This window comes from Piliocolobus tephrosceles, chromosome 1 (assembly GCF_002776525.5).
Source record: "Piliocolobus tephrosceles isolate RC106 chromosome 1, ASM277652v3, whole genome shotgun sequence".
Classification (NCBI taxonomy): Eukaryota; Metazoa; Chordata; class Mammalia; order Primates; family Cercopithecidae; genus Piliocolobus; species Piliocolobus tephrosceles.
The window spans coordinates 127,990,271-128,012,564 of NC_045434.1; the positions used below are offsets into that span (position 1 = coordinate 127,990,271).

General features: G+C 47.2%; 1 protein-coding gene across 2 annotated transcripts in view; it reads left to right on the plus strand.

Annotated features, from left to right (window-relative positions):
• Positions 1-22,294, plus strand: part of BCAR3 (BCAR3 adaptor protein, NSP family member) — a 120,795-nt gene that overhangs the window by 77,093 nt on the left and 21,408 nt on the right. The window contains exons 4-5 of one of the 2 annotated variants that reach the window (XM_023230992.3): positions 13,799-13,927; positions 16,773-17,215. In XM_023230992.3, coding sequence (XP_023086760.1) covers positions 13,799-13,927; positions 16,773-17,215 — 572 coding nt within the window. Of the gene's footprint in view, positions 1-13,798; positions 13,928-16,772; positions 17,216-21,343; positions 21,535-22,294 lie in introns of those variants that run through there. The other variant, XM_023230993.2, reaches the window with a different exon arrangement.

A 22,294-nucleotide genomic window follows, 5' to 3' on the forward strand; every position in this document is an offset into this window, starting at 1 on the left:
AGCTTTTATCAAAGCCCTTCATTTCTCTGGTCTCATAATGATTAAGTACACCCAGTGACCTTCGGCCTTCCTCTTAATTGTGGCACATCCGACTTCTCGCTAGGAGGAATGAGAATGCAGGCCTGCCTCGTGGGGGTGATTTGGATGTCTGGTCCTCTGTGGGCTGCTCCAGGAAGTCATCATCTAAATTTGATCTAGACGGAAGGTACCCACCAGGGCTTTCAGCAGGGCAAGATGTTAACAAATGGCCTATTGGAAATCTCATCGTGTTTCGGTTTATCTGTTAAGGGAAAGATGAAACCCCCTTGGAGCTGAGCTTTGAGTGAGGCTGTAGGTAAATGATGCTTATCAAGGGGGTAAGAAACACAATGGGCAAACTCACTGGGGTCGAGAAGGGGTGGAGGGAGATATTACAGTGCAGTGAGTACATTGAGCAGTTCCACCAGTGTGTGGGTGAGCTTAGTGAAGAAAAGAAGCCACATTTGTTGGCATTGTATGTGCTACATTCTGTCAAGCTTAGAATTCCTCCCGAAGTTTTCGGACCAAAATCAGTGAGAAATAATTTTCAGTCCCTTGGTGTTCTATCAGAATAAAACTGAGCTTCAAAAGCAACAGCTTCATGATCTGGCAGGATGGGAATATGTACAGGAGACCTTGCCCAGAGAATGACTGGGGAGCAAAGGTAACAGGGGTTTAACATCAAAGGAGCCATGGGCACCTATCACAATGACTCTAATATAATTAGTTTGGCATGTAGGATTAAGTTACTGCTGCCTGCTTACAGAGTGCTCTGCTCTAAGACTTCGATCTGCACGAATTAAAATTAAATTAGTCTTTTTAGTTTGCACACATGAATAACAGAAATTTAATGGGAATTTCTCAGAACTTTGGTAAGCAAGGGTTTCTACAGATATCCTCTTCATATTTACTATTCATGGTTTCTGAGCCTCTTTTGATGAGAGATTGATTAGGTTTGATAATTAATAAAAGGAAATCTCTTAGATTTGGGGTCTTTAGGGGTTTTGATGGTATTTTCTTGTCTGCACTAGGGTCTGATTGCCCTTGTATCCTCACTCATCTGTGAAAAGGAAAATCATATACAGTAGGAAAATGAAGCATCTTAATTTAACAGCAAATTGCAAATTAGTTTTTAATGGCACTAAAGCGAGCATTTGGTCTACAGTGTGATAAAGTATAGAGATCTAACTATAAAATGATAAAATGGCATCAAAACCCATCTGCAGAATCTTCCTGAAAGGGAGATTCTTTCTAGGATTTGGAAGAGAGAAATTTATTTCATCAAGGTACTTAAACATTAACATCAAACTAATTGAAGTGTTTCAGAATGCTAAAACTTATTGAAATTTTTATGGAATCTCAGCTGCCAATTTCTTTGTCAGAAGGGGCCAGAAACCCTTACTGACCCCAGATAAGATAGATGTTTGTTGCTGTGCATTCTCTTCAAATGCTTTGTCTGCTCAAAAAGGCTGTGACTGCTGCAGGGCATGGAGTTCTCCTTCCATCACAGCTGCGGCTGCCTCAGATCTAGCCGGGGAGGCAGAGTAGTCCTTGGGTTTCATTTAAGGCACAGTGTTCCAGTGACTGTCAAACTCTTGATTAAAAATGGAGGCCCTGACTATTTCTGCAGAACTTTAGCCAACAGGGTGAAGTATGCATGGATTAGGAAGCTCTCGGCAAAGGCTGCTTCACTGAGCTTTAATGAGAGAATTTGAAGGAGCTGGCTTATAGCAAGGGGCCCAGTGAGGCCAGAGATCCTCATCTGCCAAGAACCCAACACCTAAAAGGCAGAGAAGTCACAGGGACACACTCAGGGACCATCCCTGCTGGCCCATAGAGTGCCTTTGCATGAATTAGAGTAAGACACCCTTTCCTCAGGACACTTTATTGCCCTCTGTCAGACTGCTGTTGTAATCAATATACAGATCCACGACAGCTGTGTACAAGTGGCACCTCCTTAGCTATGGTTCTGGCCATGTCCTGGACTGCTGGCCAGGCCACCATGTGCCCACTGGGCTGGGTCAGGCAAAGATGCCCAATTGCCCATGTTTACATTTTTTTTTTGTTTACCCAATAGGGATATAAAATATGAATTTTTTTCTCTTTGAACTTTTTTATTTGTAAAGTTAATTATTTAAGTAAAGGCTTTGGCTTTAATCACAGTTATTAGCATAAGAAACTATTCTTCTAGCCTAGCATCCCAGTGGGAAAAGTAGGATTGGTGAATTCAAACCTTTCTTCATTTATCTTTGGATTATAATAAAATAAAGTATTTTTAGGTAAGGCACAAAACCAGCAAGTGTCAGTAAAAGGTGAAACAGAACCAATCTACTAATTATTTCGTTACGAGGCTTTAGGATTGCCACAAGTGCCATTCCTGTTCCTTCTGTTCTACTTTACAGGAAGACACCCAAGGGCTTGTACTAGAAGTAGCTGGTCTTCAAACTTGTAGAGAACTGGATTTTTATTTTTCAGCTTCGGGCAGGGTTTAGAGTGGTGAAGGTAATTGGGGTTTATTCATTCTTTGGGTTCATGATCAATTTATGCAGGTTTTCAATTGTAAAAATACCAATTGGGTCTTTAAAAGTCCTTTATATACTTCGGAATTTGGTTGTAAACTTGGCTTGAAATTCAACACAAGGCAGGGATTCAAAAGGGCTGAGTTTCTGAATTCTCCAAAGAACTTCATTGTGGGGTGGATTTACTTGTAAGACGATGCCAGATGTAGCAGCCTTCTTCAGAGGAAGGGTTCAGACTGCTTTATTTAGTGTTTTTTGAAAGTGTTCTTTCTGGGGATTCAGTTTCTTTACATGTTTACAACGTTATTGGGGGCAGTGATGATGCAGGCCTCAAGTCATCACAGGGATTCCCAGAGTTCAGTGGAATTGAGATGTGGGTCTGTCTTTTTGGACGCCCAGCTTGGGCCACCTGGTGCAGTTCACAGCCCCAACCCCTGTGGGGTTTCCCACCCTGAGCTCATTGGAAGACACCGGCCTTGCTTAGAAATTAGACCAATGGCCAGGTCTGGTGGTACAGGCCTGTAGTCTTGGCTACCTGGGAGGCTGAGGCGGGAGGATCACTTGAGCCCAGGAGATCAAGGCTGCACTGAGCTATGAACGCGCCACTGCACTCCAACCTAAGAGACAGAGCAAGACCCTGTCTCAAAAATAATGAAAAAGAAATTAGACCAGTGTTAATATCGAAGATCCAGAACTCCAGTCAGATTTATAATTTTGTTTGTAATCAAAATTTCTGGATATGATTTCTAGAAAATCCCAACCTGTGGAGTTTGTTTCGTACAGTTTGATAAGAGGCCTGGACTGTTGTGGACTTCTCCCTCAAGCTAATAAACTGTTCCAAAGCTGAAGAAAGGAGGCTTTTGTTTGAGAACCCTGATAGCATTCTGGGTGTTGGAGCCTGACATTCCCAACTAGGATAGAAGAGCCCAGCAGCTTCTTAGCTTTCTCCTTCTCCAGCCTCCTCTTCCTTCTCCTCCCTACCTCCTCTTTTTATGCACACATTCCCTTCTTCTTTTTCTTTATTCAACCAAGTTAATTGCCAGGCTTGATCATGGAATTAATGAATGACTAGAAAATCATCTCAGTTTTTAAAATTCAACAAAAAATTTCTCGACAACTAAGTGTCCAAGAAGATAGAATCTACATACAAGGACCTCTTAGCCTTGTGCAAGCAAAAAACTGTCTTGCACTCGCATGCTGGGCTGTGTCACCTGTGTACTTGTGGATATATGAGCCACCTGGAGCTAACACATAAACTTGTTAATAATGAGATATATGCACAGAAAGTGCTTGCCACCAAGTGACAGTATGCCTGCTTACTCACCCTGCATCTACAGAACCATTGAGTACTACTCAAAACTCCAGGAACTGTTGACTTTGAACTGAAATAAATGAAATAAACAAATCTGTGACTAAGTAGAGATCAATTTTCCAGCTTCTAGCTTTTTTATCACATTAGAACTAAATTATCAAGGTCCAGATATCTCTAAAATTTCTGATGGATTTTGTAATTTTTTTCTTTACTTCTTTAGTGAAAGTTCCATTTTGTTGCTAAAAGCCATCTTTGAAAGAGGGTTCAGGCCGGGTGCGGTGGCTCACACCTGTAATCCCAGCACTTTGGGAGGCAGAGGCGGGTGGATCACGAGGTCAGGAGATCAAGCCCATCCTGGCTAACACGGTGAAACTCCGTCTCTACTAAAAATACAAAAACTTAGCTGGGCGTGGTGGCGGGCGCCTGTAGTCCCAGCTACTCAGGAGGCTGAGGCAGGAGAATGGCGTGAACCCGGGGGGCAGAGCTTGCAGTGAGCCGAGATCGTGCTACTGCACTCCAGCCTGGGTGACAGAGCGAGACTCCATCTCAAAAAAAAAAAAAAGAAAAAAAAAGAGGGTTCAAATTCCACAGTGTGTCAAGCGAGCATCCATGTGCCAGGTATAGTGCCAGATGCTTTACATGCATCAGCTTCTATAGTCCTGTGAGTTGGGAGTTGTTACCCCCACTCCTTGTGCATACAGAAACAAGCTCAGAAGTATAGAAATGTGCCCATGGTCACTTGTCTTGACCAGCCTCCAAGCTCTCTCCTCTTCTCCACACCCAGTGTGACAAGGAACCTGCTAGACAGAGGGCAAGCAAGTGAGCATGGTTCCAGCCAGTCACTGTCTACTGGGCACTCGCTGTGTGCCAGGCACTGGGCCAGGCTGTGGGAGCCAAAGGCAAATAAGGCATGGCCTCTGCTTGGCCTTCAAGGTCCCCGCCTGCCTTGTCTGACTTTCCCCTGACTGCTCCCCAGTTCCCATCCTGGACTCCTGCCAGGCTGTGTACCTCTACAGATGTGTCACTGCTGGACCACAAGACAGAGGCATGGAGGCAGGACGTGAGGGATGTTATGTTCAGGGAGCCGTGGAAGGTCCCAGCAGTTGGGTCCTGCATCAGAACATGTTACCAAGTTAGCTTGTGACCAGGTGGAAAAGGGCATTACCTGCCTTATGAAAGAGGCTTTGGGCTTTATCTGGAGGTCACTGTTAGCCCTTGGGAGCATAACCAATATTTCCTCAGGGCTTGGCAGCCAACAGCCCCAAATAATGTCCTGAAAACTTTAATGCCTCAACTCTGGTGACTCCTGGAGCCCACTTCATAATGGCAGGACCCTTGCCCATCTCCCCCGCCAGTCATGCCTCTGACAGCTATTTCTGGGGGCCCATAGGGACACTTCCTGTTTGCATCCACAGCCCTCTCATGATCTGGGCCTCCTAGCAAATTCAGAGCCAAATCCCAGTGTGTCTGCAGGTTCAGTATATATCAGGGGCCATGGGTCAGCTCCCTGGGGCAACAGGGAATGGTGTTTAAAGCTCAGAATTCTGGAGGAACAATGCAGGACTGGGGTCTGTGCCCCCAGGGACTAGGCCCGAACCATGGCATGAATGAAAACTAAATACTAGAAGCTCATTGATTCTGTGTATATGTGTGTGTGGTGGGAGGGGAGTTGAAAGAGACTGAGACTGTGGCTGTCGTGTCGGCCTTAGCTGGAGCACCCTTGGACTAAAATCTCTGAACCTAGGGGCAATGTGACAAGGTTGGTGGTATTGTAGGTGGCAGGTTGTGGGACTAGAGATGGGAGGTGGGGAAACTGTTAGGAGGCTATTGCAGAAGTTCTAGGAGAAAAGAACAGTAATCTAAACAGTGGTGATTCGAATGGGGATAGGTAAAAGAATCAGGAATTTTTTAACCAATGGAAGCCGATTCTGAGGGTTCTAGTTTGGGTAATGAGGGCAGAAGAGATGCCAGTGACTGGGCAAAAGGGCAACGATCAGGCTTTGCAGAGGGGATGAGTTCTGTTTATCCATATTGACATCTGAGCTTTAGTGTGGGTTCCAGTAAATATCCCTACCAGGCGCTGACCCTAAGGGCTGAAGATGGAGATCTGGGCATTGTGAGCACATTTCAAAAGACTCTGACCTGTGCCTCTAGCCCTGGCCCTATCCAGCCCATTGCTCTCACTGCAGCCAGATTGACCTCTTTGAAAGCATCTTTTTGTATACCTGTTGCCTTCCTGGGCAAAGATTTTCAGTGACTCTGACTTTGTGGAGTGTGATGGTCTAAACCCTCAGCCACCAATGTTGGGCTGCCCTCAGCCAGTCCTTGTGTTTCTGGATCAGGACTGCTTTGGTCACAAGTGACAGGGATTCCACTCATACTAGCCTAGCTCACAAGAGGAGTTTGCCGGCTGATGTAATCAGCTGGGGCTTAGGGATATGCATGCTAGAGGTCACTTTCCATCTCTTGCTCCTCTTCTCTTTGCTTGCTGGTTTGATTCTCTCAGCACTTTGTTCTACCTGGCAGGAAACATGGGGGTGAAGCAACTTCCACGCTTCAGATCTCATGATGTTTTCACTGGAGTGGGATAGAGTACCTTCTTCGCTCAGTACCATCTAGAAAAATCCCAGGAAGAACTGTGATTGGACCAACTTGGTACAGGAGCCCTTCCTGGGCCAACTAGCCATGGTCAGGAAGGTGGGGTCAGAACCACATGCTTGGAGTGAAGATGGGGCTCTCCTGGGGGGTGGCGGGGTTGCTGGATGATTATAAAATACATAACATACCATTGTTGTGCCTTCACATGCTTTAGCCCTCTCCTCCTAGCCAGAACCTTCCAGCCAAGGCCAGCTCTTTTTGTCTTCAAAAGACACAAGGAAATGTCTCTTAGCTCAAATGTCCCAAATACCCTTCCTATCCCTGTCCTTAAGTTTTATCCTCACGGTCCAACCCTGGTTCTCCAGACTTCTGTCCTCCTCCCGTCTCCATGAAGCTGTTTCCAGGACACTCCTGGCCACAGTGACTTTTCTCATTTTTCCACGGGGAAAACCAAAGGACAAAGAGGTGGGGTAACTTGCCCCAGCTGCCGAGCTGGGAGGGACAGGGAGCAGATGGCAGGACAAACAGTATGCTTCTAGAGCTTGGGGTGTGTTAAACTGTTTGTGTGTCATCTTCCAAGGAGACTGTGCCTTCCTTGAGTGCAGGGACGAGGGCATCCGTCCCCCACCGGCAGCCAGATGCCGGCAACTGTTTGGTCATGACAGTGGATGGCCATGGCCTCCTCAGCCTCTTTCCACCCTCGGTTCCTAGGCCTGGGGAAGAGTCTTTCCTGCCGATTTGCACAATTTAAGATCCTGTGGGAACTAGGAAGCCTTTCTTACAGGCAGGGATAGAGTAAAATAATTATTCATTATAATGCAGATGCCATCTTTTTGAAATTCTGCTGTCTCCTACATGCGAATGAGTGTCCCCAGCCTCCTCTGGGCGTTTCTGACAGATCGCCCGAGTGCACCCCTCCCCCTCCCCTGTCTTCAGAAGTCGAATCTCCTGCGCCTCCAGGGCCCATTGTGGTGCCTGATTTGAAATGCAGGCTCTGATGCTCACGCAGGAGACCCCGAGCTCCATTCCTCCCATGCCGGAATGGCTTTTCTTCCTTGGAGAGCTGCTGAAATGTGGGTTTCTGCATTCATCGAGGTTCCCAGCACGTTCGTGGACCTGGCTCTGCGCCTCCAGAATATGTTTTCCAATCATCTCCTGGGCCCTGGCTATTCCAGCGTGTCAAGACTGGACTTGCCGGGGCCATGTGGGGCTGCAGAGATGTGCTTTCCAGATTCAGAGTGATATGTATGATTTCTTGGAGCCAACCCCAGCAAGCTAGGACCAGCCCTCTCCGTGTAACCGAGCAGAGGTGCTGGGCCAGACGGGCAGTGAGTGAGGATTGAAGAAACCTGTGGCAGGCAGCCTCCAGGCACTCAGCAGGCTCCAGGCTGCTTTCCTTAACTGCTTCCCTCCCAAACACCTGCCTCCTTCAGCCTCCTGCATCAGACCTTGAACTGGAAGCCTGCTTATTTTACAGAAACAGATTAGTAGCATCCTGATATGAGTCTATTATGACAATTGACAGTGCTTAGTGCCAGGGATGTTCTTAGTGCTTTCCGGATGTTGACCCATTTAATCCTTATTAACACCTCATGACATATTATCATGCCCATTTTGTAGATGAGGAGCCTGAGGCTCTACGGAGTTAATGTCACTTGCCCGAGGCCACACAGCAGGTGCGTGGCACAGTGGCCTGTGGATTGAGGTGGCTCTTAAACACCTTGCTGTAACACTTTTTGATATGAGGGCTATTAAAGTGCTGGGGATAGGAAAGATGTAGCTAGACTCAGATTTTCATGAAAAGCATCAATTATAATAACTTATGAATTTTCTAACTATCCTGCAATTTGGTTGGACAAGAGGGGGTGTCATCCACTCCCTACATTTGCCCTGTTTGTCACTTTACCTACATCTCATCTCAGACCCCAGTGCTAATGACTGGGACAAACATGAACATTTCGAAGTGGGGCCATGTGAGTGGGTGACCATGTACAGTAGTTACTAACTCTCCCTCCCTTCTTTTCTTTCTTTCCTCCTGAAGGTATACTTATTATTTATGTACATAGTACCTTATCTTACTCTCCCTGTCCCTCTAAAAGGACTACTCAAATTTCTCAAAGCACAAGATATGGGCCCTGCCTGCACATTTGTCTCATTGTGGTCTCATCATGGTTGTGGGTGGATTTGGTCCCTGGAGTGAAGCTGGCAAGACCCGTGGGCACAATATTCTTGATCCAAAGCCCAGCAGCATCCCTCCCTCCGGAGGCTGAGCCCACAGCTGCTGTGTGGGGTGAGCTCAGGATGGCTAGAGCCTCTGCTGAGGCAGCAAAAACCAACCTTGTCTCTCTGACTCCTCCTCTGCTGCCACCTCCTTCCCTTCAAGACAAAACACTGGAGAAACAAGGAATCAGATGCCTTCTAGGAATGAGGTTCAAACTCAGGGGCAAATGTTAGAGAATTTAATTTTTTTTTTTTTTTTTTGAGACGGAGTCTCGCTCTGTCGCCTGGGCTGGAGTGCAGTGGCCGGATCTCAGCTCACTGCAAGCTCCGCCTCCCGGGTTTACGCCATTCTCCTGCCTCAGCCTCCCGAGTAGCTGGGACTACAGATGCCCGCCACCTCGCCCGGCTAGCTTTTTTGTATTTTTTAGTAGAGATGGGGTTTCACTGTGTTAGCCAGGATGGTCTTGATCTCCTGACCTCGTGATCCACCCGTCTCGGCCTCCCAAAGTGCTGGGATTACAGGCTTGAGCCACTGCGTCTGGCGAGAATTTAATCTTGGAGAGAGAGTTGTATTACTAGATAATGTAATCCTTATTAACGTTTATTGCATTTATGTGAGCGAATGATTATTCACAAGTTATCTTGCTCTGCCTGGCAGTTGAAGAAAACGTATAGTCCAGAGGGCCACAGCCCTGCATTCGCACTCAGTGTCAGCTTTCTAAGAGAGCACAGCCATGTTACTCATTCTGGGTGCCACAATGCCTGCTGTCCCTTGCTGACAGAGGGATTGAGGATGACTTGAGTCCAGCGCGTCCTTAAAGCACACTGAGTTCAGAAGATGTCTACAAATGTGAGAGAGCTGGAAAGGAGCTAGGAGAAAAGGCTATGGGAACTGCGGTGGATTTGAACGACGTGCTTGTGTCTATTTTCCCAAGATTGGAAGCAGTTGGAATACCTAGGACCTGACACCTTATTCTGTCTCTTCTCATAAATCATTCTGGGCTATGCAAACAATAACAATGCATGTGAATATTATGTGAGTGAATACAGTACTAATCTCTTCTGCCCTTCCCTTAGAAAGGTAGTCTGAGGAAGGGCAGGAGGATTCTTAGGGCATTCATAGAATAAATTAGAACTTAGATCAATTAGAGGACACCGATAGCCACACAGGGGGATGAAACCTTTGCTGAAGGCAGAAGCTCTGTTTTGTTACCTTAAATTGCTAGAATTTGCTTCATAGCCAAGTCCCAAAAACTAGCCTATACCATGAACAAAATGGTTGCATTCCAGGGAGAAATCCAAATTCTTCCCACATGGCAGCAGAGAAGTGGAAGGATACACTGTCACCAGTAATTCAGGTTGTATGTGGGAAGCCTACAGAATTCTGCCAAATATTACAGACATGCATGACCAGTCCTGTGAAGCAGAAATCTCATTTCTGGTCCCCAAGAAGCACAGATATCAATCACAATGTTCTCAGAAATACAGATGGATACATTTTGCCCCAATTTGTTATATGGTCACCTCTCACTAACCTGTAGGGTTTACAGTCCATCAAAGTACTTCTCTATAGTGGCAAAATCCCAGTTGGGAGATCCAGATCTCATAAAATACAAGCAGCTGGGAAAAATAATTGCATTAATATATGTGACAAAGGCAGTAGTGAAAGTTCTAGAAGGTTTCCACTCCCAAAATAACCACTATTTAATCATGAGGTGGGCATATGGGGTGATCGTTTTGAATTGCTTTCTTCAGTTGTCTGGCAGACTTGTCTACATCATCTGCTAAGGCAGAGGCGCCCAGCAGCACACAGGGCTCTCTGCAGTATATTCGAGCCAGCCCTCACTGGCTAGAAATGGAAAGCCTTTTGCAATTGCTTGTCCACTCTGGGTTTCCTTCTCTCCCTCCCTCCCTCCCTCTCATTTTCTTCCCTCTCTCTTTCCCTCCTTCCCTTTTAAAATACAAGTCTAGGCAGTTGTGTAACCTTCAGACTTTTCATAAGTTATGCAAGAGCTTAAGGGCGTACTTTTTGAAGTCTGGGCTTTCATTCCAAATTATTTGAGAGCGTCAATCTTAATATCTTCATTTCTCTCTCTCTAGGTACTTTCCTGTAGTACCCTACCTCCTATAGTACCCTGTAGGATTCCCTTTCTGGAGTCTACAGGGGGAAAGAACAATCATTTAGAATTTTTCTGTTCTTCTGTTAGTAATTAGGACAGAAGTAGCAAGATAGTTGATTTTATATTTTTTGTAACTAGTTTAAAAGCATTATCTCAAAACCTGGAATAAAAGATTGATGCATATAAAGTGCTAAAAAATAATAATAATAACTCTTGCAGTTATGAGCAGAGCTGAGAAAGGAGCCGGGGAGAGGGAGAGGTGGCTGAGTGTTAGGACATCAGGGAGGAAGGAAAATGCAAAGATAAATATGGAAATAGCTTCTTGGATATAAGCAAATAAATTTTCAATAAAGAACCATGCAAGACCTGCTGTATGTTTTCAGATCTCCACATTTTCAGAGATCAGACCAAAAAGTGGGCCCAGGGTGCAGCACAAGGGATTTAGGCTAAGCCTGCAGACTGCCTGTCAGGGTGACTCAATGGGGGTCAGGTCACAATATGGGTTAGGATTTAGTTCAGCCGCCAGTGACGGGAACACCCACCAATCACAGGCGTCCATAAAGTAGATCACCTAGAAGACCTGGAGGCTGGCGGCCCAGGGCTGGTGTGCAGTCATCAGGGACCCAGCCTCAATCAGACCTTCCACCCAGCCATTCCTAGGTGTGGCTCCCCACTCATGGTCCAGAATGGTGTTGAGGCTCCAGCCATTGTATCTCAGCTCCTTGGTCAGAACTGAGTCCTGTGGCCACATCTCCCTGGAAGAGACAGAGATTGAGGAATGTGGTCTTTTGGCTGAATGGCAGCATGCCCAGCGAAAACAGGGCTTCAAATAACTTGAGAAAGAGAGAATCTCCATAACTAAGCAAAGTCAGCATCTTCTCTCATCCTGGGGTATTTGTTTACTAAATACCCAGTGCCTGATGTTTTCAGGCATTGCTCAGGGGCAGTGGGGAAAAAGTAAATGGATTTCTGTTTTCATGAAACTTACAGTCTAGTGGGAGGCAAGACAGACGTGGCCGGGTTGACAGCCTGCATTCCACACTCAAGCTGTCTTCAGAGGAAGCTGCACAATATTAATAATGGAGCGGACGGTGTCAAACATCACCATCTAAAGCCTGTAGGCACCCTGGACAGCCAGCATCAGCATCTCTTTGATGCAAATTCCATCGTTCAGACACTCCCCAGTGAGTGTCTGCCCAGTGAGAAGAGGAGGAGGGGGAAGTAAACACGTAGTAGGCCAGAGCCCCGTTTAAAAATCAGACCGAGTGACTCTTCAGCTAACTCGCCTCATGGGCCAATGTGCAAAGAAACACTAGAGGATAAGAATCTAGCCCTAAAATTCCAGGGTTTTTTTTTGGGGGGGGGGGGGGGGGGGTGGAAAAGGATTTGGAGCTATTTCTTTGCTGAGGTGCAAAGTAGTATAATAGGCCGGGCACCTTGCCTCACACCTGTAATCCCAGCACTTTGAGAGGCCGAGGTGTGTGGATCGCTTGAGCCCAGGACTTTGAGACCAGCCTGGGCAACATGGCAAAACCCTATCTCTAAAAAAAAAAAAAATTACAAAAATTAGCCAGGCATGGTGGCACGTGCTTGTAGTCCTAGCTACCAGAGAGGCTGAGGTGGGAGGATCGCTTGAGCCCAGGAGGCCAAAGCTGCAGTGAGCTGAGATTGCGCCACTGTGCTCTAGCCTGGACGACAGAGTGAGACCCTGTCTCAAAAAAATAAAATAAATAAACATTTTTAAAAAGTAGTGTGAGCCGGGCGCGGTGGCTCAAGCCTGTAATCCCAGCACTTTGGGAGGCCGAGACGGGCGGATCACGAGGTCAGGAGATCGAGACCATCCTGGCTAACACGGTGAAACCCCGTCTCTACTAAAAAATACAAAAAGCTAGCCGGGCGAGGTGGCGGGCGCCTGTAGTCCCAGCTACTCGGGAGGCTGAGGCAGGAGAATGGCGTAAACCCGGGAGGCGGAGCTTGCACTGAGCTGAGTTCCGGCCACTGCACTCCAGCCTGGGCACAGAGCGAGACTCCGTCTCAAAAAAAAAAAAAAAAAAGTAGTGTGATAAGTAATAATTTTGTGGCTCCCTTGGGGGTTTGAAAGGCAAGCTAGGAAACTTGGGAAAACGACAGGGACACAGCCTTTTTCTGCTCATGGGACCTTCAGCAAGCAGTTCCTGGTCATCAAGCCTGGTCTTGCTGGGAACTGGGCAGGTTTCCAGGTTCAGTTCACATGTTGTAAGTGGGCATGGCTCTAAATTAAACCTGGAGCCACTGCTGCCCACCTAGCACTCCCTGCCATGGCCACTGTGCAGTGCCGCAGACTAGTGATTCTCAAACATCTGAGGTGAAGGACCAGGGTGGTCTTTTAAAATTTGTTTCAGTTTCCTATCTGTCATAAAAATGAAATATTAGAAACGTGAAATAAAGACATAGACTTCTGTTATTAGATTCAAGAGACATAAAATTGCTGTGTCCATTTGCCCTAAAAGTTTCTAAAGACGGGACTCAATTCCTGAACTTGAGTTTACCAACAGCAGAGAAGTCAGGGCCATCGCTACCAGCCGAAGGACTCTACTTTGGGCCTCACTGCCCAGGGGCCCAGTATCTAAGGCCAGAAGGGAACAGCTGCCCTCCCCACGCTATGTCAGGACAGTCCTGAAGGAGAATGAGGAAGCTCTCGGCTGGGAAGAGAGCAGCCTGGGCTGCTGTGTCTTGCCATCTGTTCATCTCTCTGGCCCTTCCTGCCCAGCTGCTTGAGTAGACTGGTAAAAGGAACCTCTTGGTGGACTCTCCTACCATAGTCCCCATGTGCAGGTGAAAATTTTATTACATGGTTGCGGCCAGAGAAACGAAAGGTCACAGCTCTTTGTAATCATTATCTAGGCTCCCCTACCTGAACGCAGGCTTTAGCATAACTGGTTGGATTAGTGAAGCAGGCGGCGGTCACCTCCAGTTGGCATGGCCTGGTGTGGCCTGGGCAGGGTGAGCTCATGGTTGACTCTGTGTTGCAGTTCTCCAAGGAGAGGCACATCATGGACAGGACCCCCGAGAGGCTGAAGAAGGAGCTGGAGGAGGAGCTGCTGCTGAGCAGCGAGGACCTGCGCAGCCATGCCTGGTACCACGGCCGCATCCCCCGACAGGTACCTGGTCTCTCCCTTCCAGCACACACAGGGCTGCTCTCAGGCAACCTACAGATTGATGATCTGCAGGGCCCCACTTCGAGGCCACATGGGAGGAAGCTCCTGTGTAACCAAAAACAGATACTCTAAAAATGACTTCATTTAGACCCTTCTCTAAGAAGACCTTGGGAAGAGCTGAGGTCAGGAACCCAAAGCACACATCCACGTGTTCAGGAAGTAGAGGGACAGCCAGCACTCCTGGGGTCTGCAAGCACAGAGCTGTGGGAGGCAGCAGCCACAGGGTCAGTAACCGGAAGAACTAGGAGGGCGGGCTGTGGCCCACGTACTTGAACTCTTGGCCAACTGCCAGCAGCCTCAGCCCATTTTGCAGCCCCTCCTTCTCAAGGCAGTGGCTTAGCTTCGGGAGGAGAGAGGGCGGTGGCCCAGACCAACAAGGCTGCCTCTGGCCCGGTGAGCTGGCAGTTATTCACACTCTCCATCGCTTCCCTGCTGGATCCCGTGACCAGAGGTGGGGAAGAAGGGGAATTAAACCCAAGACCACAGACTCATGGCCCAGAATATACTGTGTGATCGTCATTTGGGTGATTGCCATGAATAATGTTTTTTCATTTAATACTGTAAAAATTGAAAAATAGAGTAAGTCTGCAGAATTGAAGCATAGAATTTCCCTTGGGTTTTTATTGTAAACCTGATCTGGCCAATCATTAACCAAGGACAACATGACAGGAAATGTGTGGACACGGGCTGGGGGGAAGGGCATCATGTCGTACTTTTTTTTGTTTTTAGTTTTTTGGTTTTTTTTGAGACAGAGTCTTACTCTATCGCCCAGGCTGGAGTGCAATAGCACGATCTCAGCTCACTGCAACCTCTGCCTCCTGAGTTCAAGCGATTCTCCTGCCTCAGCCTCTCCAGTAGCTGGGATTACAGGTGCCTACCACCATGCCCTGCTAATTTTTATATTTTTAGTAGAGACAGGGTTTCACCATGTTGGCCAGGCTGGTCTCGAACTCCTGACCTCAAGTGATCCGCCCACCTCGGCCTCTCAAAGTGCTGGGATTATAGGCATGAACCACTGCACCCAGGCTTTTTTTTTTTTTTTTTTTTTAATGTAGCAGATTTCTTGGCACAATCAAATAAATAATTATTATTCTGACTTTTTTATGTTTAAAATTGATTGTAGAAAATATACATAGCAAAAAGAAGGAAATTAAACTCTTATCCATAATTCTCCTCATAATTCTCCTGGGGATAACCATGATGAAGACTTTTGTGTACAGACATCATCCCCGGCTTTTCGAAATCAAGTATGAGATCGTACTGCATATACTTTTTTGGTAGCCCATTCTACTCACTTACTGTGTCCTGGGAATTTTCACCCACTGTAGAATATTCTTCTGCACCAGACTACGTTGTACGTCTGTCCACGGTATGCATGCACCACAATTTATTGGACACGTAGAGTGTTTCTAATACTTTGACCAACATCCTTTATGATGGCTATGTTCATACCTACAATTATTTTCACAGGCTCAATTCGAAGAAATGAAATTTCTATGTGAAAACATTTTTAAGGCAAAGATGCAATTTTAAAGTAACCATGGTAGCCTACTCTTTTGAGCTAACAGAAGTATACTGTTGATCAAATATTGGAATGTCCCAGAAAATTTGTCAGAATTATAAAACTGATGACTGTCACCACTGTCCATCTCCTTATCATGGTCATCAAATTTGTTTACTACTTGCCATGAGTATTAATTTGCAGTGATAAATCGTTCCAAACTGGATAACTGAACACTATAACCATAACCATAATAACAAGTTATTGCTAACATTTCAGCCCCTTAAATCTTTCTAGCCATGCCGTAGGTAATATTATCATTTGTGTTTTTCAGATGATGTAAGTGAGCCACAAGGAGATTATGTAATTTGTCCAGAGTCATACAGCTGAGCCAGGATGCAAACCCAGGTGGTCAGGCTACAGGAACAGCCAGGCTGTACCCCATTATAAATTCTCCAGTTGCTATAAGCCGCAGCATCATGCTAGTTAACTATTTTTGAGCATCCACCGTGTTCCAGCGCTTGCATATATTATGTATACAAATACATAACCCTCATAGTAACTGTAAGGTGGACCCCAGCCTGACTTTGTTCCAGGCCTCCTAGCTAGTAATTGGTGTGTCCAGAATCCATACCCTAGTCCTGCATGCAGAGTCCTCCTCCCCATTGGCCAGGCCTGGAGAGGGGCATCTTAGGAGAGGGCCCCGAGGACGACTTCTAGACACCAACAAATACCTTCTTTCTCCTCACTCCACTTGCTGGGGAGGGAAAATCAGGGCTGCCAGGCACATATTTTCTCATTTCTTATTTCCTGTTGCATTCTGTCATTCAGGTCCGTATAAACATCATGTTCTTGTGACACCTCCCCAACCACCCTATGTTACTGGACAGCCCTCATCGCCTCCCCAGCACTCCCTGCCTCCTTTCCTGGTTCACTTTTTCCCTGACCTTACAACTGGCATGCATAGCTGCTGGTTATTTATCCTCACTCAGACAGAAGCTCCCCACCAAAACCAGGGGTCCATGAGGTGGGCTCTTCGGTGCCACTGTCACCACTGCATCCCCTGAGCCTGCAGTGGTTCTTGGCACGAGTAGGTGGTCAATGAACAGTTCTTGAATGAATGATTGGATCTTCTATGAATTTGGTATTTGAAAAACTAAAGAACTGGCCCAAGAAGAGACATAGTAGCATTGTCTTCTGTTGGCCCAGAGAAGTGGGTAGCCATAAGCTTTTAGGAGGAATGTGAATTTGCCTTTCCTACTCCTCACTCACCTTTTTGTCCCAAAGGTGTCGGAAAACCTTGTGCAGCGAGATGGCGACTTCCTAGTTCGTGACTCTCTGTCCAGCCCTGGGAACTTTGTCCTGACCTGTCAGTGGAAGAACCTCGCTCAGCACTTCAAAATCAACCGGACAGTACTGCGGCTCAGCGAGGCCTACAGCCGCGTGCAGTACCAGTTCGAGATGGAGAGCTTTGACTCCATCCCTGGCCTGGTGCGCTGCTACGTGGGCAACCGCCGGCCCATCTCCCAGCAGAGTGGCGCCATCATCTTCCAGCCCATCAACAGGACAGTGCCCCTGCGGTGCCTGGAGGAGCGTTATGGCACCTCCCCAGGCCAGGCCCGGGAGGGCAGCCTCACCGAGGGAAGGCCAGACGTGACCAAGAGGCTGAGCCTCACCATGGGTGGCGTCCAGGCCCGAGAGCAGAATTTGCCCAGGGGAAACCTCCTCAGGTAGGTCAGGGCCTCCTCCTCAGGACTATGAGGGGTGCCGGGGTGCCCAAGGTTAGTTAGGCAGATGAAGAATTCATCATGGAACAGAGAAATAAAAGATGTTAATAGGAATGCTGACTGTTCGCGGAATAGCAGTCATGAGGCAGTGCACGATCAGCTCCTAGCCGAGCAGGGCCAGCAATGAATGGTACAGGAGCTGAGGAAGGACTGTGGGGGCACTTACAGGGGAGACCTTGTGAAGGGGGTAGGCTTAGGCTGGTCTGATGGCTGGGGGAAATTTGGATAGATGCTGCAAAAGGCAGGAGGTGTTCCAGGTGGGAGGCACAGCATGGGCATAAGTGTGGGGACAGAAAATGCCATGAAGAGCTTGGAGTGAGTGTGCTGATGGGGCTGGAACAAAGGGTCTGTGCAAGGGACCTGTAGCAGTTGGCTTAGGGAGGTAGCCCCAGCCAAATCATGGGGGCCTTAATGCCAGGGGCAGAGCTTTGAGGGAGCTGCACAGATTCAGCATAGTGAACACGGTGTCCTAAGAATAGAAATGGACAGCGATGTACCGGGGGGCGAGGAGTGAGACAGGAACAGGAAACCCAGTTACTGAGTCATGGAGGACCCTGGCTGCAGGAGTGGAGCGAAGGGAGAGTTGGGAGATGCAGGAGCCTGGCCTCCCAGGACTCTTCTGCACGTGGTAGAGTCAGAGGAGGGCACATTGGAGACCACAGGAGTGACCAGGAGGGAGGGCACTGTGGACGATAAAACACGCTTTTTCATCTGAGCTGGAAGACTGTAGGTTTGTTGAGTGCCAGAGTCCAGCAGCAGTTTTGGGGTCCAGGAGGGGAGTTAGGGCTGAAAACTTAAATTAGGGCTTGGTCCACATGGAAAGGGTGGTTCACTTGATGAGAACAGATGACATGTCTAAGATAGGAGATGCAGAGAGCATGGGGGCTGTAGTCTGAATCGCAGGGAATGGGGGAAGAGAAGGATTCAGGGCACTTGGTGGAAAATCAGGACTTCAAAACCTCCCTGATCCTAGGCACCCAGCTGTCAAATGTCAGCGATGGTGGGCTGCATTTGTATGGGGCCATCTTTCATGGAGCTCAGAGTCTTTGTGCATATTATCTAAAAGCACTGGGAAAGGAAACGAGGGAAAAGGCAGCGTCAGAACACAGATCCAGTCCAGCCCCTCAGTCACACAGCAGCCTGACCCGTCTCCCAGCTTCTAATCTTATGCACGTAAACCAACATATTTTATTCTACTCACTGGTTTTCTTTTTGGTCCATGAGGAAATGTCACAAACTGTCATTTCTATACTACAAAACTTTGGGAGGAAAATACAGGACTCTGTGTGGAATGCGATGACAGCTGTGTGCTGCCTGGAGGTTCTGGCACATGCTAGTCAGCATCTGGCTGGGGACCCGGCGGCCAGGCACAAATGCTGGTTCCACACTGGGCAACTGTTCAACCGTGGGCAAGCGACTTGACCTTCCTGGGCCTCACCTTCTTTATCTGGAAAGATGGAGCTTGTGAGGTGTACATGATTTAATATATGCAAAGTGATCAGAACAGTGCAGGCACATAGGAGGTGCTAGGGAAATGCTCGTGATAATTATTATCTGGAGGGGCGTAGAATGTCAGACTCAGACCCAGCGCAGTGGCTCACAACTGTAATCCCAGCACTTTGGGAGGCTAAGGTGGGCAGATTGCCTGAGCTCCAGAGTTCGAGACCAGCTTGGGCCACATGGCATAACCCCATCTCTACAAAAAATATGAAAATTAACCTAAGGAGCTCAAACAACTCTATAGGAAAAAATCTAATAATCTGATTTTAAAAATGGGCAAAAGATTTGCTCTTTTGAGAAATAGGTATTTCTCAAAAGAAGACATACAAATGGGCTGGGCACAGTGGCTCACGCCTGTAATCCCAGCACTTTGGGAGGCTGAGGCAGGTGGATTACCTGAGGTCGGGAGTTCAAGACCAACCTGGCCAACATGGAGAAACTCCATCTCTACTAAAAATGCAAAAATTAGCCAGGTGTGGTGGTGCATGCCTGTAGTCCCAGCTATTAGGGAGGAGAATTGCTTGAACCCAGGAGGCAGCGAGCCTAGATCATGCCGCCGCAGTGGCAAACAGGCATATGAAAAGGTTCTCAACATGATTGGTCATCAGAGAAATGTACATCAAAACTATAACGGATATCACCTTACCCCAGTTAAAAAGGCCTAAATCCAAAAGACGGGTAATAACAAATGCTGGTGAGGATTGTGGAGAAAAGGGAACCCTCTTACACTGTTGATGGGAATGTAAATTAGTACAACCACCATGGAGAACAGTGTGGAGGTTCCTCAGAAAACTAAAAATTGAGCTACTATATGATCCAGCAAACCCACTGCTGGGTATATACCCAGAAGAGCGGAAATCAAAGAGATATATCAAAGAGATAACCTGCACTATGTTTGTTGCAGCATTATTTACAATAGCTCAGATTTGGAAGCAGCCTAAGTGCCCATCAGCAGCTGAATAGATAAAGGAAATGTGCGTATACACAGTGGAGTACTATTCAGCCATAAAAAAATGAGATCCTGTCATTTGCAACCACATGGATGGAACTGGAGATCATTATGTTAAGTGAAATAAGCCAGGCACAGAAAGACAAACATCACATGTTCTCACTTATTTGTAGGATCAAAAAGTCAAAACAATTGAATTCTTGGACACAGAGAGTAGAAGTATGGTGGGCCGGATGCAGTGGCTCACATCTGTAATCCCAGCATTTTGGGAGGCCGAGGCAGGTGGATCATGAGGTCAGGAGCTCGAGACCAGCCTGACCAGCATGGAGAAATCCCATCTCTACTAAAAATACAAAATTAGCGGGGTGTGGTGACACATGCCTGTAATCCCAGCTACTCAGGAGGCTGAGGCAGGAGAACTGCTTGAACCAGAACCTGGGAGGCAGAGGTTGTGGTGAGCCAAGATCACGCCATTGCACTCCAGCCTGGGCAACAAGAGTGAAACTCTGTCTCAAAAAAAAAAAAAAAAAAAAAATGGATGGTTCGCAGAGCCTGGGAAGGGTAGTAGTGGGTAGGGAGTCGGGGTGGGAGGGAGGTGGGGATGGTTAAGGGGTACAAAAAAATTTGGAAAGAATCAGACCTATTTGATAATACAATAGGGTGACTATAGTCAAAACAACTTAATTATATATTTTAAAATAAAGAGTGTAATTGGATTGTTTGTAACTCAAAGGATAAATGCTTGAGGGCGTGGATACCCCATTTGCCATGATGTGCTTATTTCACATTGAATGCCTGTATCAAAAGATCTCATGTACCCCAGAAATATATACACCTATGTATCCACAAAATTTTTTTAAATATAAAAATTAGATGGGCGTGGTGGTGTGTGCCTGTGGTCCCAGCTATTCGACAGGCTGAGGTGGGAGGATTGCGTGAGCCTGGGAGGTTGAAGCTGCAGTGAGCCATGATCATGCCACTACATTCCAGCCAGCCTGGGCAACAGAGCGAGACCCTGTCTCAAAACAAACAAAAAAATCAGGGCAATTGCAAGGAGGGAGGCAAGATCTGATATTTAGAAATCCTCCTTTTCATAGTAATAGGATTGGACTTGAGATCCCTTACAGTATTACAAGGGGTACGTTTTCTTCTGTTTCCTTTGGGAGGGATTGGCTGCTGAATGGTTGAAGCAGGGAATTAATGTCATGCATAGAGTGGGAGTGTATTCGGCAAGACAACAGAACCACTGCTGTGGGGAAGGCCTTCTAGTTGGCCCTGAATGAGCCTAGTTTAAAAACTTTCTAAGATAAGAAGTGAAAAAACGACTAAGAACGTCTCTAAGTCAACAAGTCAGGCCTAATAGAGCCACTTTTCTGTTTGCCCTTTGGAATGCAGATCCTCCTAGAACTTGTCACCACTTTGTACAGGCAGCATGCCCAGAAATGTTTAAGTGGGAGGAGGGGAAGAGATGGCCTATGGCCTGCTGCCCTGCCCCAGTGTCCTTCAGTGGCTGGCTCCCTTATGCAGCTCTGGCCAGGTGCCACCTGCCCTGACGTCGGGCCTGCTAGTTGGCTGGCTGGTGGCCTGCCCTGGGCAAAGGTGTGTGCTCACAGGCAGGTTGCATTCCAAGCCCTGCCGTTCTGGCCCCTGGAGTCCAGCCGCAGTGGTCACTGCTTCAATATCACTTCTCAGGAGTCATTTCCTTTTGTAATTTGCCCTCGGTCTTGCCTTATCTTCGAAAGGTTGCTGGAATTTCTCTGTTGCTCGGAGTTTGGGGGTTTTTTGATTTGTTTTTTCTTTGGTGCTTGTAAAGGTAGGAAAGAACTTCATGATTTCTGTAACATAAGAATGTTTTGTGCTTATGGGAAGGCCAATTAGAGTTCATGACAACTTGGCTGGTGCAGTGCCTCCGTCTCTAGCTAGGGAGATTCTGGTGCTTGGTGCTGGAGAAATTCCCAATTTGAGTTGGAAAGGGACAGAAGGAGTAACAGCGAGTGTGTTGAAAGTTACCTTCCACCTTTTCCTTGTGTGGTTACGCAGCGTGCCTCCCAACTGCTGCTTGGTGACCATGCCAGTGCCTTTCCCAGCTCAGCAGGAGGAGGCTGTGTGGAGGGTCCCCCCAGGGCAGCCAGGAGGTTGGGGATGGCAGCCTCCCCAGGCAGTCCTGCAGGTTATTTGGGGGATGCTGAGATTTGCACCAAAATGGAAGTTTCCCCACAGCTTCCTTCCTAACTGCAGCACTGTGGAGCATGTGGAAAATGCATATTAGTTAGGCAAGCCATTCCCTCCGGGCCTGTAAGTAATTTTGGGCTCTGTTAAAAGTACACATTCCAGTTCATCAGATTTTCCCGGAGAGTATCGTAAAACTTTTACCCTACTCTGTTCAACAGGATGGAACGGCCCAGGGGAGGCATCCTAGGACTTAGCTGCATTGGTCATGGGGACAGGGGGATGGAGCACACACAGTCATACATTAATCACCCCATCAGTAATTTGTTTCTCCAGCGGACATTCCTATACTTTTAGGGTATGCTGTAGCACTCTCGTTCTGAGCAGTTTGCTTTCTTTTTTGT